We start from the raw sequence: 18,741 nt of genomic DNA, 5'->3' as shown, positions 1-18,741 counted from the left end.
AATACTATTCACGTGACATCCAACGAAGAGTAAACGAACTTTTGCAGGTTGATTGCTTAGATCAACTTTTTGCATTTGACTGCAGCACATTCGATAATATAGAGGAGTATTTTGTTTCGAAAACTATTTCATTTTCACTTTCTACAGATTTCCCTCTCTTTATTGCTCACCATTCTCACTGCTCGCACTTCATACGCGGCGGGAGTATTATTTTTGTGTTGTAAAAATTTTAATATTTTTCGATTGTTCAAAAAGCACACATTTCAAACAGTAGTGTTGCAAACTACCCCTTCTCACATAACCAAATTATATAATGGTAATAAAATCTAAAATCCAAAAATGTATTTACAATGTTTTAGTGCGTCTATTATTATTTAGCAATGGGCTATAACTTTTTGAAAAGGGTCTAAAAACCCCAGGATCCTGGAATAAACAAGGTTAGATTAGCCCAGGATTAAAAGTGTTAATAATACCTCAATACGAAAGATCAATTGCATAATATGCGTTATAGATCTTATATTCTTACTACAGAATCTTATATTCTTACAACGAAGATGAGTAAATTAATTAATTAATAATACTTCAACAATAAGTAATAATTTCCTAACTAGTTCATCTCTCACTCAACAAATAGCTCTCAAAATAGAAGTTATAACTTACTTCGGATATAAATACTGTTCGTAAGTTTTACTCGTCTATCGCAAATTTCTTATATAATTAGAAATTTATGTATGTCGAATTTACATAAGTTGGAGACTGACTGTATATGAAAGAGGTATTTGCATATGAAGGAAAGACAAACAGAACTACTGTTTAGAATTAATACATTAGGTAATTTTTGTTTTTTCATTAGCATTGACAAAATTCTAATTGTACTGATATGACAATGGAGCATAAGAGCTTAGGAATCGTCACGGACAATAATTTACTATATAAAAAGAGAAAGAAAATACAAATGGAAATAAAATTGTTAGTTTACACTTAACATTTCTCGTCTCGTCTCGTCTCGAGAAAAAGACGGGAGATGAACCGCGAAGTACATTCATGTCCAAAATTATTGTCGCATGTCTATAAATATTGTAGGAATATAATTTGATAACGAATTCGCCCGGTATTTCTTATAATGGTAGTATGTGTATAATCGGCAAAGACATGTATGTGGCAAATTTCATGTTAAAAGAGCAATAAATAAGAACAATAAAATGAAAAATAAAACTTTCTTGTTCATTTAGCAACATTTTGTTTTACACATTCTAATTTTCGTATTTATAATTTTTTCCTATGAAATTTACCACAAATATATATTTCCCAATTATACACATAGTATCACTATTAAAAGTACCCTGCAAAATCATGATCAAATTATATTCTTACGAGATAATTATAGATATGCGACAATCAAAACTGTCAGTACATATGAATTAAATTTGAATTTTTTAAATGCCTATAGGCATATCCGTGGTGTGAATGAGGAATTGTCTTGGAAATGCTAAGTGTCTGTTCTCGGTGAATTCTTTTCCTTCAACCTTCAGAAAATTGATTTACACTATTGCTTTTGCAAAACTTCGCTTTCTTTTGAGCCCAAATGGAAAGATGGCAGCAGAAAGTGCTGCTATTTTCACTGCTAGCTTCTCACTTTAGATCGTGTACTTTTACAATGAAAAGGTGGGGGAAGTGCCCGTGCATCGATGCACCTATCCTAAAACCGGCCCTGGAGATGATATATTTCTCGAGTCTTGTGGGCAAGTGTAATTCACTAAAATCTGAGATTTCAAACACCATTTTAGTGTTAAATGATACATAGTATAAAATTTATAAATTGATAAAGTGACTGTGAAAACATAATGAAGAGCATTTATCAACGTCTTAAGAATTCAGCAGTCATATAATATAATCCAATATGGTATAAAAGTAGTTATATCACACATTACTTGGAACTTTTGTGACGTGGAAGAATTCTGATAACTTATAAATGAAATTAAGGAGAAAATCATGGCATAAAATTTGTACATAATTTTAGAAAATGGAACGAGACAAAAAAAAAAAAAAGTTTTCCGAGAACCTAGTCAAGACGAGAAAGAATCCAACACTCGGCGAGAGTTCTGCAAAAAATTTTCGAGACGAGACAACCTTATTTCTCGTCTCATCCTGTCTTGGGTAATACTATTTACAGTACTGAGCGTTATGATGATATTAGTACTATAAAAAAAATGTTGAATCAATAAAGAACATTTTTTTGTTGTTGCTTATTTTCATTGCTAACTGTAATAATTCTAAAATCCTTAATATTATTAATAATTTAGCAGAAAACTTACTGTTCGCACTGCAGCATACAAGCACAATAAGGTAAAAGCTAACCATTTCTTCATATTCGTATCAGTGGAAACTAAAGACAAGTTTCTAACGTAAGCAAAGTGTTTCATTAGTGATTTTATTTATATATATATAGGAACAGAGTAGTATTGCATGTTGATTTATTTACTAACCTTTAAATGCGTATAGAAGGTTGATGCAGTCGAGCATATCAAAAAAAGCTTGTTTACTCTTTCCTCATGGATGCATTTATACATAAATGAAACCCTTCCCCCTTACAAATGTCATGAATACGCCAATAGTATCGTTATGCTGTTAAAATTAACCTTAGTAGCGTTGTAATATATATGACGAGAATCATTGTGAATCGTGGGAAACTGTTTGATTTCAAGGTTAAAATCTCTTCTTGAACTAATAGGGTATCCAAAGGACATCATTAATCAATTTGCAACGCTTCTAACAATAAGTTGAAAATCATCGTTAAGTAATTTTGTTCATTATTTGACTCTTTTCTTTTTTGTTTTTGTCAGTAATTTGATCAATTTCGTCATTTTATTTTTAATTTTTATAACAGAATTATTTTTAGCATATGCATATTTCATTATGGTCTGTAAGTTGTTCTGTAAGATTTGGTGAAATTAATTTCACAAAATAATCCACTTAATTTTCACGAATATATTTGTAATTCAATAAATAAGACTTTTGATATTCCATCCCTGTTTTATTTTATTAGAATCATCCAATCAGGCAGCGTAAGATTGTAATGTTAGTACGTTTATCCGTTACCTCACACAATAATTCTTGAAAGAAACCTAACTTTTGAATTTTGTTTTCTGTAGTAGTTAACTAGGAGTGATAATCTCGGCCGAGTTCGTTAATGGAGTCAATTTGTAGGTGACGGTGACTTTAACGTTGGCTATGCATATCCGTTTCTACTATTAAAACAAATGTGCATAATTGTAGAATGCTCCGAGTTACAGATCGCGCCACTAGATGCAACGAACATCCTCCAGAAGTTGACATCTACGGGGAAAATTGAAACTTCGCGTTGTCTTATTTATTGTCTGTAGGAAAGATTCTTATAGTAGGGATGCCCGGAACCGGTTTTTGGCTCTAAACGGTCCGGTTCTAGAAGATCCGGTTCGGGAACGGCTTTTCGGATCCAGGTCTAGAACTGGGTTTTTGGATCCAGGTCCGGAACCGATTCTGGAAACCGGATCTCCAAGAACCTGTTTCTCGCGGAACCGGTTCCCCCGGAACCGGAACTTTGTGGTCATCCCTACGCTAAACCGGAGCTGCTGGCAGGCTGTGAACAGTGTGCTAGATGAAATGGGGCTAGGTAGGCGCCCAGTCGGCGGCCGCTGTCTCATTTGGCTAAACAAAATGGATAACTGGCAAACTCATTGGCCAAACAAGCAAACTGGCAAATTCATTTGGCTAAACACCCACTGGTGGACCAAAATTTTTTTCTGGGGGACATAATTGGGTCTGGATGGGGAGAGCACAAGCACGTGGTTCTCTTTGCGGTGCTTTGAAGGTGAACTTTGTGCCTCCTTTGCGGGTCATTGGGAGCCTTTTGGATCCAGGTCTGGAACCGGTCCTAACATCCGGTTCCGGAATCTGGTTTTTGAATCCAGGTCTGAAACCGGGTTTTGGGATCCAGGTCTGGAACCGGTTCCGAAAACAGTTCTGAGAACTGGTTTCGCCGGAACCTCAACATTGTGGCCAACTAATGTTCCAAAGACATCTGACTGCCTTTGTCCTCAGAATTGTCCTTTATTCAAAAATTAAGAAATAACATGTTGGTAAATACGTTTAAGGAACTAATATCAGGAAATGAAGTTGTTATTTTCCAGAACTCTGATAATAACTAACTCTATAGCCTATGGAACCCAGAGGTTCACAAAAGCTCTCCATTGACTTCTATCCTTAGCCAACTGGATCCAGTTTCTACCCTGTATTTCTATTTCTGCGAGATCCATCTTAATTTTGTCTTATCATCTGCGCCTAAGTCTTCCTAATGTCATTTTCCGATTGGACTTAAAGTTAAAAGCTTCGAAAGAGTTCCCACTTTCTTCTATTCTGATTACATGACCTGCCCACCTGAGCCTCCGAGATTTGATGAACTCTAATAGTAAAGGAAGTTAAACGTTAGTTTTTATTAAAATAAAACATGAATGTAATATCAAAAATCTTATTTATTTAATAGATTCACAATTTTGACAACATTGATAACACTGGTCGACATGGGTTTTGATGTCTGGAAACTAATTGCTATTTTGAACAACTATTTTGATGGTGATCCCAAAACTATGTTTCTTTTGTTTCCATCACCCAGTTTTTCTATTTTTACCCGGTAGATGGCAGGGCGCACAATCTATATATATAAAAGAGAACGTACAAATCCTTTGTGAACTCATCACGCTAATACGGCTGAACCGATTTCTTTCATTTTTGGGGGGTTGTTAGGATTTGGACCCTAGATGGTTTTTATCATATCACTTTAATTTTTAATTACCAGTGTCTTGAGATAATGGACCATTCAAGTCTCCATAGTTCATCATAGGTAAAAATAAACGTATGTATATGCAACCCGCATGAGCACGTGACTCGGCGGGTTAACATAAATGACAGGCGCTATAATAATATTTACTGCAATTTGAAAGCGAAAAAGTAAAAATTATCTAAGTAACAAAGTTTATTGCGTTCCGGGGTGACCGCAGCGAAGCGGGGTGAACGCTGCTTCACTCGGCGGGTTAACATAAATGACAGGCGATATAATGTTAACATTTACTGCAATTTGAAAGCGAAAAAGTAAAAATTATCTAAGTAACAAAGTTTATTGCGTTCCGGGGTGACCGCAGCGAAGCGGGGTGAACGCTGCTAGTATTATAATAATAGATAATTTAGACATTCAAAGTTTTGTTGTAAATTCTTAAAAGTAACCGAAAGAAATATGTAATTTTTTGCCATTATAGATAGTCTCATTAACTGATGTAATAAAGTGCAATTTTTTCATGTATCATATTACTTAATGTAAGAAATCACGGTGTCACGTAAACAATTTATGTATACACAGCTCTAGGATACGCTGCTTTGATCAAGTTTCTCTGAGGTTTCTTGCTTTGAAACAGTAAAACAATGTCATCTAGAAAGTGTGTGAACTCTCCAGACTTTTTTTGTTACATTTGTGGATGTTATGTAGAGAAGAGACAAAGACAACGTGTAACAAAATTTGTGAAGAATGCATACAATGCATATTTTGGAATGAAATTAGGTAACCAGGACAAAAAGTGGGCCCCACATACAGTTTGCAAGACTTGTGTGGAGGATCTGCGATTGTGGACATGTGGCAAGAAGAAAGCCCTGCCGTTTGGAATCCCAATGGTATGGCGTGAACCAAAAAATCATGTTTAAGACTGCTATTTCTGTGCTGTTAACGTTAGTGTTTTTAGTGCTAAGAACAAAAGTATGGTGAACTATCCAAACAACACACAATCAGCTATCAGACCTGTAGCTCATGGGCCAGATATACCTGTACCATGTGTACCTACTATTGTCGAAAGTTGTTCTAGTGACAGTGAAGTTGAGGTAGAATTAGAACAGCGTGATGATGATGCATTGTATCCTAGTACGAGTACTAGCACTCCAAAGCCACTTACACAACATGAATTTAATGATCTTGTGAGAGATTTAATTTTACCAAAAGAGTGCCCAACTTCTTGGTTCCCGGTTGAAGAAAAATTGTCTCTTGTCTTCTGAAACACATTTTTCATGGTTCAGGCACCGAGAGAAAGAACTTCTACCATACTTCACTGAAGAAGAAAATTTAGTGTATTGCAACAACATAAGAAAAGTGATAGAATTCTATGGTATTGCATACAATGCACCAGGATGGAGATTCTTTATTGATGCGTCGAAGGCCAGCTTGAAAGGTGTTTTGTTGAGCAACGGTAATGTATTACCATCGATTCCCATAGCATATTCTGTGTTCTTGAAGGAAACGTATGAAACGTTGAGACATGCTCGTAAAAGTGAAATATGAAGAACATGGTTGGTCAGTATGTGGCGATTTTAAAGTGATAGCATTGTTGTTAGGTCTCCAATTCGGAAACACAAAATTTCCCTGCTTTTTGTGTGAATGGGACAGTCGGGACAGGGAGAATCATTGGAAAGTGAAAATGTGGCCACGTAGAAAGTGTCTCTCTCCAGGAAAGAAGAATATGACACAACAGCACTTGGTGCCATCGTCTAAAATACTACTCCCTCCATTGCACATTAAGTAAGGAATCATGAAACAGTTCGTTAAAGCATTAAACACGAATGGGGAATGTTTTAAATACATTGTAAGTAAATTTCCAGCAATCAGTGATGGGAAACTGAAAGAAGGCATTTTTGTTGGCCCTCAAATAAGAAAGTTGATGCTTGACAGTGAACTTGAGCAAATTATGACAGAAACTGACAGGGAGGCCTGGGTTAGTTTCAAACTGGTAGTTGCCCATTTTCTGGGAAATGAAAAATGAACATTACGTGAAAAACCTTTTGGAAAATTTATGTAAACTTGGAAGCAAAATGAGCCTAAAGTTACATTTCCTCAACTCCCATCTTGATTTCTTTCCACGTAATCTCGGAGACTACAGTGAGGAGCATGGGGAGAGATTTCATAAAGACATAGCAGAGATGGAAAGGAGATACTAGGGGAGATGGAACGTTAACATGATGTCATATTATTGCTGGATGTTGAAAAGGGAAGTTCCCGTGTCGAGCGTCAGCGACGTCAGGAAATCGAAGCGAATGAAGTTTGATTATAAGTGACGTAATGTATTTGTGATTTTGTATGTAGGTGTAAATGAAAATGTACATTTACATTAACATTAACATTAATTTTACAATCTTGTGGCATGTCGCATACATTTAAAAACTGTACAAATATTGTGAGAAATGCCTGAACTTGATATGTAATACGTTTCGTTAAGTCCCTTATAGGCTTAGTAATAAAACAATACACCTGCTGAGGCTAATATGTTTTAACGATTTGTGAAAAAATGTGACGTGATAGAGAGAAACTGATTTTATTTTTGAAATCAGCATTAAAAATCCATTCGAAGTTCCCTATTCATTTCAAAACATCGCTCAACTTTTGAAAAAATGTCGACCAGTGTATACAGCAAACCCTTCTAAATGTAATACATACCATTTTTTTAAACTTATGAAATTCAAATGTAAACTCGTTCAGAAGTTTCCTATACAAAACAAAATATATAAAACCGAAAATATAAGAAGTAGTAGTGTCACGTGTACACTATGACGGAATTTTGTTGATGTCACGAAACGTTTTCTAAGTTAATATTGAAACAGGCAGTGATAGATTAATATCACTTCTGGTTTTAGTAGAGAGATTAGACTGGAATATAATCTTGGGACACTTAATTTATTGCAGAAAACAGATTTTAGCTATCTATGTCCGTTTTTATACTATAGCGATAAAGCGTGGTTAGTTGGAAGTGGTTAGTTTCAAGGTTGGAGATGAATTGTATTCTTGGGACGCTTGATCTGTTGCATTAACGGATTCTCGCTATTTATTACCGTTTTTGCTCTATAGTGATCAGTATGAAAGTCATAAATGGTAGATTTCTACATTTTCAATTTGGATGTCACCCCCATCGACGAACTTTATTCCAAATTATTGATCGTCTACAACTTGTCCAAAACTGATGCCATCCACTAAGTAGATATTGAGTCTTCTTCTCTTCCGGACAGACAGGGTAAATATTTTGAGTAGTTTTGATTGGTAAACCGAATTCTTTAAAATGCAAAATCGATCCCAAATATTGTCTGATCTATTTCTAAATAGCTCACTCTTATTATTGTTCTTGCTCGTGTTATTATTATTATGTGAATGAGGATTTTCCAAGGTTCCCTATCAACTCCTGTAAACTACCTTTCCACTCACACAAAGTAATGTTACTGGTATGGTGGTCTATAGTAGGAGTGATGCATCACGTGGACCTGGGCGGCTTGGATGCAAAGTGGTCTAAGTTAAGAATTGAGATTTCCAGGAAAGAAATTCATATGTCTGTTAGGTTGACGACCAAAACAATAACTATGTAGCGTATTGTCTTACAGTTTACTGTTTACAAAAAGATTTTTAAAATAGTACCCATGTATAGAAGCGTATTAAGAAAGTCCTTTTTATTTTTTCAGTTTTTGAGCTTCGATCGCTTGACATCCAAGTGGCTCAATTACATGCTAGACAGGCTCGTTACATGTTAATTTTTATGCGCACTCTTTAGGAAGGATCTTAAAAGCCTTAGTGGGTGGTATAGAAAATTGACCTATTAGCTTTCTCCTCCCACTACATGGTAGTGAAACATATTTTCTCCGAAATTCGGTGTTGCCAAAAAAAAATTCCAACCGGACGACAGCTTTCGGCGAGAATAGGGGGTGAGCAAAAGCTGATCTTCTCCGTCATATGAATAAGGAATGGAATATCTCAAATGTTTTGGTGAAGAAAAAGGTAGTCTGGAAACTCCGAGTGCTAGATGTTGCTTTTTTATTTGACACTTTCAACCTGCTTTCAACAGAATATTTCTTCTTCCATTGAGAAGGAATGATCTATATATGCAGGCAAGTTGGTCAGTGTTTATTCATTTCCCCCTTATGTATATAGAAAGAAAGAACCCACATGTGTAAGTCATTAATCGCAGTGTAACGGGAACCAAAACTATGGCAACGTCGTTGAACATAAGTTAAGTTACAATGTCACTAGTAAAAGGATATGACTAGGAATGGGAACTGATTTTGGTGAAAACTTTTGGAAAACACATAAAACTATTTCTGTGGAAACGGATTCGGTTTCCGGAGAACAACGAAACACTATTCTGGTCAGAAATAGAACACATTTTGAAAAAAAACGGAACCGGTTTTAAAGAAAACCGAAACCGAACCCGGTGAAAAACGGAACCGGTTTTTGGTGAAAACCAAAACCGGTTTTTGAACATTTTGAACATTTTCAAAAACCGGTTTCGTTCTTCTAAAAACCGAAAAACCGTTTTTTTGTGCCCACCACTAGATATGGCTGTTCGGACAGTTCCGATTACCACCCACTAAGGTTTTTAAGATTTTGCTAGCACTGTGCGTGCTCAAATATTAAAGATCTGTAATTTATTTTATTATGTATTTCATTCAATGCCATTTTCATTTCTATGTAACATTTTCTGACATCCAAATTTGGATGACACTTAATGTCCAAAATATTTTAACGATTAGTATAACAGCCCAATAGTCGAACTTTTAACTTCGTGTAAGGGGGATTCACATTACGTATTTGCAAGGTTTTCTTTTCGTTTTTTAAATCCATAAAGTCTCCAGACGTGGCGTCACGAGCTTCGCTGTGCGAAAATGTTATAGCAAAAGTGTATGCTGGAAAATCTGTGCGTGACCTAAATGCAAATTTTACATGGTTATTTGTTTATGACATTCCATTTAAAGATTTTCAACTTGTAAGTTTGCGATTACCGAAACAGTCAGTTTGTGTGTTTTGATAATACAGATAAAGTAGAAATAAGGTAAAATTTCTAATTTAACGTCCCACGATTATGCACCGAGGCTAAAGGAGACGGTGACTACGATAATGAAATGATATAGTGGAATAAAAAAAGTGCAGGGAGACGGGAGAATCCCGAGAAAACTCCCACACACGGTGTTTGTCTACATGAAGTCAACTTGACGCTTACTCGAATCGAATTAGACACCACACACATACCAAAGGTGAGCGCCCTACCACTGAGTCACTGCTGCAAATTTAAAGTTTAAGGAACATTTGTTAGTAGTACATATATATATATATATATATATATATATATATATATATATATATATATATATATATATATATATATATATATATTGAGATAATTATCCGGTTTAAATCAATGACTTCTAATTCGGTGTCATGAAAATAAAAAAAACGGTACAGTGACGCTTGGAGTACTTGAAAATTGATTTTTTTTTTTAACATTTATTTGATCTATGTTTTCTTTCCAGTTTCAGTGTTTGCTTTTTACGTTCATATGTAACGCCGAAGTTATGCAGGATATGACCTACATTGACTTGGACTTCCTACCACGACAGAGACTTGAATCCGGTGCTGTTGGCTGGTGCCCAGAGAGCATCTTGCAAGATGAACCTTTACAGTATAGGCTGTTCCCCACCACCATATGTAGCTTAAAAAGGAGCTGTATTACAGGATAAGTTTTCTTTCAGACTTGAAGAGTTAATGTGGAAAGGGCATTTTCTGACCAAAAGAAATAATTTATTTATAGATTTAGTTAACAAAATTACATTTCATTAAACAATAATAAAAAGAAAATCCATGCCAGCAAATCAACGGAAATGAGCTTTTCTCTTGAGTTAGCGACAATAATTCGGTAATTGCTCTTTTCCTGTTTGTTTTCTTTTTCTTTGTTCTTTCTTTCTTTAATGACTCCTATTCAGTTTCGAGATTGAGCGTCCAGCTCTAAATTGCGTGCCTTTTTCTTTCCTTTATTGATTTAAACTTTCAAGACACAAACTATCTTAGACAAACTGATATACAGTAAAATCTCTGAAAGCTGGTCACCCAAAGAGCTGAATCAAGCTGATCGACTATGAAACTACCGAACTGATGCTTAAGTGTACAGTAGCCCTATTTTAATTCACATTGCATGCTCATTGATATATCCCACAGTTTGTGAATTATGAGAAAAAAGAAAGAAATTGAACTATAAATTCTGTACAAAAGTGTTAAAAAAGTTGGATATGTCCAATGTAATGAACGTCTTTGTTCGGTGTTGTTCTTAGTATTGCCCACGAGACGAGACCAGGCCCGTATTTATAAATTGTTCGCCCCTGTACTCTAAATAATTTGCCGCCCCCTTACCAAAAAAAAAACAAAAAACAAAAAAAAACAATATTAGAGCTGAATTCAAAGTTTTTGGGGCTGCTGAAATGAATAGTGACCGTTTTAATCCAATTCAACTTCAAGGTAATACTCCACTCCCCAGGAAGGGGCGAGATTTTAAAAGTACATCCTCACTGCTTGAGATGGGGTGGGACAGGATGTCTTTTTTTAAAAGAAATAATCAGATAAGCTAGCTAAGTAGTAACTACTGTAATTAGAACAAATTGAACACATTAAGATATTTCTCGCGCTTGCGCGCGACTTTGCATGTTGCTAGTTTTAAATATTACTTTATTGTGAATCTTTTAAAAAATCCAAAATTTTGCCGCCCCCTAAATTCTGCCGCCCTGTGCTCAAGCACAGAATAGCACTTACCTAAATACAGGCCTGGAGGAGACATAAGGTTCTCTCGTCTCATAATGTTTAATAAAAGTTTTATCTCGTTTCGATTCTCGAATAATCCTTTCCTGCCTCGATTAAACTCTCGAACAATCTTTCTCGTCTAGTCTCGATTCTAATAAAAGCAAGGATAAGAATGGCGAAAGAAGCCTTTAGGAGGAACAAAATACTATTTTGTGGGACCATGAATAAAAAGTTTAGAAGAGACTCATAAAATGCTTCGTGTGGTTTGTACTGTATGGGTCAGAAACATGGACATTACGAAAGAATGATGAAAAACGACTCGGTTTTCGAAATGTGCGTATGGAGAAGAATTGAGAGAATTAAGTGAGTCGAGCAGAAAACGAATGAGAGGGTGTTAGAAATGGTGGGTCGGTAAATAACAATTTTAAATATTATTAAGAAGAGAAAAAGAAACTAGTTAAGATATTGGCTAAGAAGGAACTATCATGAGAGACATGCTAACGGTATAGTGGTAGGAAAAAGAGGGAGCGAAGAAGGAGGCTACAATTAATGGACGATATCAAAACAGAAAAATCGTTCGTGATGACCAAGAGGTTAGCGGAAAACCGTGAAGCATGGAAACTTCTCAGTTACGGCAAGCGGCCTGCAAATAATGGCAGAATATTGATGAGTCTAGATTTTCCAAAAGTCTTTTATCGTCTCGTCTGGACCTGGAGATTTTTTCGTTTTGTTTTGTAAATTTAAATACAAAATTTATACCATTGTTTTTTTTTTTGTTTGTTTTTTACCTACAAGCACTAGAATCTTTCCGCGCCACGAGAGCTTCACAAATGATGCGATATAACAACATTTCATTTAAATTTATTTTTGCTGTATATTACGTAATAATTTGCGTATCTTTAATCGTTGATAAATCCTCTTCATTATGTTTGTATATTTACTTTCTAAGTTTATATTGTTTGTACTATGAATCATGTAACACTAAAACAGTGTTTGACATCTAAAACTTAGGTGAACTAGTTTTGCCCAAAACAATTGGCCCCCCTAAAAATTTTCACGGTAGACTTGCAAATGAACTATAATATGGTGATGAACTATAATATGGTTGGGTCCGGCCCCCCTAACTTCTACCGCCCCCCCTACATTTTTGGACTGGCTACGGGCCTGCGTCTCGCCACAAATTTGAAAATGTTCTTCTCGTCCCTTGAGCGATACTAGTTGCCTTGCGGGTGTTCATTTATCTATGTCAGGATAGTGCATATACTCGTATGTTACAGAATATCTTTTTAATAAGTACATAATGTTCCATCCTGTTTTCTAATGAAGATTTACGAATAATAAATCCAAATTTGAGAAATATACAGGGGTGTAGCCAGCAGGTTTGTGTAGGGGGGCCCGTCGTTTTTGAGGGGGGGCCAGCCACAATGTACAAAGCTAAAAAAAAAAGTGTTGCTGCTAGTGTTTTTGAGGCCTGAAAGAAAGGAAAATTTTGGTTTTCTTCTGGAAAACTAAAAACACTATTTTAGCTTATTATTATTATTATTATTATTATTATTATTATTATTATTATTATTATTATTATTATTATTATTATTATTATTATTATTATTATTATTATTATTATCCATAAATTATATTCAAGATAGTTTTTATTATGCTTAATCAAGAACTACTCCCGCGACCAAACGCCATACTTTTGTGCATAACTATAAAGGTAACCAAGAAAGTTCTGTCCCTTTTCGTGGAGGTCTGTGTTCAATAAATATTGGACCTCACACCGTGAGTTGAATGCGAGTGGAGATAAGGCGAACGTCAGTTGTTGGTGTGGGTATATCCAACATACTACCTGGTTGTGGCAATTCAGACACACCGTGAACTGCGTAAAGACAGAGGGAACATGGGACATCCACAGAGCGTCATAAGAGCATGTATGCTAAACGAGTTCAAATGGAGGTCAAACGCCGTTGTAGCGGGACAGAAGATATGCCAGGCCTTTGTTAAGGGTGTCGTGACGACGCGGACATTGCAGCGATGGTTTAACATGTTTAAGGACGATGACGAAACACCCGAAAATACCACGTGCCAGAAGACCAACACATGTACAAAGAGGAACTGGGACTACAATTCAGTGTGTGGAGAAACCATTCGGCAGCACATCCATCAACTTGTGAAGCACTACAAGTTGGGTCAATGGGTCTCACATATTTTGACTCCGGGCCAGAAGGCAACGCGGCAGTCGCCTGTGTTTATTTACTGTTTCGGAGCCATTTCTTTGATTTCGGAGTCGTTGACATGTGATAAAAAGTGTGTCCTATACGAAGCTCCACCGCGCCGTCATCATTGGTTAGCATCCCATGAACCGATTTCAAAACAGCCGAAACCAGCACTGTACCAGAGTAAGGTCCTTGTGTGTGTTTGGTGCATCCGGGAACTGCTACCAGCTGGTCAGAGTATCAATGCAACTGTGTAGTGTCAGCAGTTGAGCTGTGCTGAACAAAAAACTCAAAACTCTGGAGCCATCGCTTCTGAATTGCAAATGGGTCCTCGTTTACGGGACAACGCTAAGTCCCAAGTGGCTAAGATGACTCAGGACACCATTTTCCGCCTTGGATGGGAAACAATATTGCAACCACTATATTCCCCGGGTATTGCACCGTCCGATTATCACCTGTTCCATTCTTTGAACAATCACCTTAGAGGACGCCAGTTCAAATCCCTAGTAAAAGTCCAAAATGCACGTGATACTTTCTTCGTTTCACGGCCCACCAAGTTCTACCGCAATGGATTCCATGGCCTTCCAGAACGTTTTCAGAAGGTTGTCGATGCTGATGGGGACTATTTTGGATCTTTCAGGTTAGGTGACATATCAATGTTCGAAGGTGGTGGGTGAAAAAGCAACAAAACTTTTCTTGGTTACCTTTATATTTAAATTTAAGACCTTGTATACAGAACCTATCTACACAAGATTGATTTTCTTTGAAATTTCACTTAATTTCTTTACGGTTTCCTGACAAAAATATTTATTTATTATTCGTGACAAAAAAAAAACAAAAAAAAACATAATTATTTTATTACACCGAGTAAAAATAAGAGAGAGAGCGAATGAAATCCAAATTGAATAGAAACATTGTTTCTCACCAAATTTTCCATCCTCTATGTCTTTTAAAACACTTGTTAAAGCATATAAAAATATACTGTAGTTACAAATCAGGTTAATACCTTTGTTTCATGGCCGTATTTGTAGTACCTTGTTAAAACGTTTGTCTTCAAACTGTCAAATATAAATCGCAGTAAATTGTGTAATCTGCTGTCACAAAAAAAAAAAGTATCCTATTTTTCGATCGGTATAAGGAAGGGATACTATACTATTTTTCGATCGGTATGGAAAAAAAACAATATTTCTCCTTACTATTTTACCATAAATTATTAATTGTCAATAAACTTTGTTACTTTTAAATGAATCAAGCGAGATTACTTTACTATGATGTTTTAAAAGCTGGTCATTTGGGGGGCCAGGAAACCATTTGGGGGGCCCGGCCCCGATGGGTCCCCCCTTGGCTACACCCCTGGAAATATACTTAGAGCTGGCATACAGGCAAGTAGCTCCAGGTATCCAATTGATGTCGCCATCAAACGCTTTCCTCATTGGAGCTGCTCTCTCAACTGAATCAAGAAGAACTCTATTAACCGAGAAGATACGAACCAGTTAGACATGTATTTCTCACGTCTATCATCAATATCTGCTCATTCTGCCTTTTACTTACTAAGAACATCATTTTAAATCCCAAGAGTATTATATTTCCTGCGATGTTCACCTTCATGGACTGATCGCTGCATCGTCCATTGAGGCAGGTGCTTGGCTCAAAGCTTTGTCCTCACGTCCTCTAGGCCTTCACCTGAATGTTAGGATAGCAATTGCGTTAAGATTGGGAGCAGATATTTGCGAATCCCATAAATGCCAAGCGTGCAAAAATCCTGTTGACGAAAAAGGACTACATGGTCTCTCCTGCATAAAAAGCACAGGTAGACATCCTCGACACTCGAGCTTCAACGACATCATTGTGAGAGCACTCATCTCCGCAGGTGTATCGGCAATAAGGGAGCCAAATGACTGTAGTAGAACAGATGGAAAAAGACCAGATGCGATGTCCTTAATTCCTTGGAAGAAAGGTAAAGCCTTAATTTGGGACTTCACATGTACAGACACTTTTGCACCTTCCAACCTTCCTTTTTCTTCAATCCAGGCGGGTAATGCAGCAGGTAGAGAAAAGAAGAAAATACAACAACCTTATGGAAAAATATCAATTCGTACCAGTTGCAGTTGAATCCGGTGGCTCGTGGGGAAGGGAAGGCCTAAACTTCATAAAGGAAGTAGGAAAACGCATCATACACTTCCGGTGATGAAAGGGCAACCAGCTTCTTAATCCAAAGAATAAGTATGGCGGTGTAGAGGTAATGTAGCCTCAATACTAGGAACTATACCTCCCGGTAAAGCACTGGAGGAGATTTTCTTACTTTAAAATACATATATTTTACATTCTTACTTTAAAATAAAATACCTTAAAATGCTTAAACGAAAAAATAGAATGTATATATTGTTATACATTTTTAGAATTATCTAATTTTGACTTAATTACAGAATTGAAATTTTGTAAACCTCATTAGTCATAAAATGTGTTAAAATCAACCTGTATAAAAATAGCTTGTAAACTTGATTACTGCATGTAAAACCAAGTGTTTATAAATCACTATTATATCGAAAAACAATTAGAGCTGGTGATATTGGAGCCTTGGTTTCTAGGGTAGTAAAGAAGTTTTGTTCCCTAACCATAAACTAACTAACTCTGTGGCCTATGGAACCCGAAGGTTCAATATTGAGTTCACAAAAGCTCTCCATTGACTTCTATCCTTAGCTAACTACTGTAGATTCAGTTTCTGCTTTGTGTTCCTGCTTCTGCGAGATTCATCTTAATATTATCCTCTTATCCTCGGCTAGGTTCTCCTAATGGTCATTTTCCGATTGGACTTCTGGTTAAAACTTTGAAAGCGTTCCTACTTTCTTATATTCTGGTTACATGACCTGCCCACCCGAGTATCCTAGACTTAAGACCCTAACAATGTTTGGTAAACTGTATAAATTATGTAGTCCCTCGTTATGAAGTTTCCGCCATTTCCCATTTCCGTTTCTCTTGGGTCCGAATATTCGTCTCAGGTTCTTGTTCTCAAATATTTTCAGTCCATCTTCTTCCTTGAGTAAGCGACCATATTTCGCAACCATACAGGACAACAGGCATGATTATCGTTTTATATATTTTAACTTCAAAATCTTCCAACTCGCTAGCCATATAACCTGATATAATATATATATTATGCAATCAAAATATATCATTGACCAGCAAATTTCCATATATATAACTGCAGGCAATGGTTGCGTTCCTTCCTCTGTCTTTCATATTGAATTTGTCTGAACTCGAAGCACATACGAAATTTAAACACCTGGTGTGGACATCTTGTTAGTGAACCATCCACATCTCATTTTCTTCCCTTCTAGGTCAAGTATTGAGAAACACCAAAACATATTTAATTTTTTCAAGTGGAAAGACTAAATACAGAATTTCATTGTCTCTAAACTTCAGGGATTTCGAGATGTGGACATCTTATTATAATAATTGTAAGTTCCTCCCATGTTTCTTCCAACCCCTTTTTCTTTCTTTCTAGGTCAAGTACCAGAAAACGTTGATGTATTTAATCACTTTAAATGAAAAGACTACTACCGAATTTCATATCTCTACACTTAAGGAATTTCGAGATATGTATTTCTCATTATAATGAGGCAACCACTATTTTTGGCCCCATCCGCGTCAAATTTCTAAGGTCTTTCCATAGTCCTTATAACACAACACAAATCCTATAACCTCGTCGTATCCTTATAACACAAGTCCTATTTAGCGATTAAATTTCAAGATTCTAGCTGAAACAGTTTGATCTAGGCGTTGATCAGTCACGAGGGATTTCTTCTTTCATACCACGCCCATATGGAAATTATTTCATGAGTAACTGAGTGATTAAGTAACACGGTAACTGGCGATTTAAATTAGAGATAGGCATGAGCGAGTTCGAGCGAGTTTTCATTGAAACTCGACTCAACTCAAAGCAGACATCTTTGAGCTCGGTTCGAAAAATTTCCTCCAACTCAACTCTAATTTGACTCGAGTTTCGAGTCGAGTCGAGCCAAATCGAGCCAAGTTCTGTGTGTAGTTTCAAGTACTTTCTTCAAGTATCCTACATAGACAATATAATTATTATCAATGATACTACTACTACTATAACATTATTATTATTATTATTATTATTATTATTATTATTATTATTATTATTATTATTATTATTATTATTACATCGTGTATAAACATGAAAGATAGGTGGTTTGTATCCGAATACTAAAAACTAGTTGACTGCTAACCTCGGCAGTCGTGAAGTCTAGGAAAAAAATAAAATGAAATCTTTGAGTTTTACGTTCCACGGTTATGCCGGTTAGGCTAAAGGAGACGGTGATGATGAGTAATGAATGAAATGGTAGAATGAAGAAAGTGGGAGGAAATGGGAGAACTCCGAGAAAACCCACGCACACGGTGTTTGTCCACCACAAAGTTCACTTGGCGGGGGCTTGGATCGAACCCGGGACCCCAAGTACCAGAGGTGAACGCTCTACCACTGAGCCACCACGGCCCACGTGAAGTATAGGAGGCAAGGACATCGTTTACAAGGTTCTGGGTTTGAGTTTTGGAGGAGTAAGTATCCGGGCTCGAACCAAAAAACGTTAAAAGTTAGAGGGCGCCGGCCACACATGTTCAAAACTGCTTCGTCCAGGTTTAGGGTTCTCAACGGCTCGAGCAGCACGGCTCACAGCTCATTCCCTATCTAACCAAACCAACAGCTCACCCACCCAAGCCGACACGAGCAGAAACAAACCGAGCTGATGGCTCACCCCAACCGAGCCGGCTCGAGACGATGGCTTACTGAGCCCAGTCGGTGCCTCATCTCAATCAAGCCGGATCGAGCTGGTCGCTCAGTTGAACCGAGCTAAGCCGGTTAACATCCCTACAAGGGTTGGGTTTCTGCTT

The 18,741-nt window shown here is 36.7% G+C and overlaps 1 protein-coding gene across 1 annotated transcript in view; it reads right to left on the bottom strand.

Moving 5' to 3' along the window:
• Positions 1-2,395, bottom strand: part of LOC145684808 (uncharacterized) — a 109,027-nt gene extending 106,632 nt beyond the window's left edge. Inside the window, exon 1 of the mRNA XM_081757176.1 lies at positions 2,316-2,395. Coding sequence (XP_081613302.1) covers positions 2,316-2,369 — 54 coding nt within the window. The 5' untranslated portion in view covers positions 2,370-2,395. The remainder of the gene's footprint in view (positions 1-2,315) is intronic.
• Positions 2,396-18,741: the final 16,346 nt, after the last annotated feature.

Source organism: Thermobia domestica, chromosome 5, assembly GCF_964235325.1.
Source record: "Thermobia domestica chromosome 5, izTheDome1.hap1.1, whole genome shotgun sequence".
In the NCBI taxonomy this organism is placed as follows: Eukaryota; Metazoa; Arthropoda; class Insecta; order Zygentoma; family Lepismatidae; genus Thermobia; species Thermobia domestica.
This window is presented reverse-complemented; position numbering and strand designations above follow the sequence as displayed.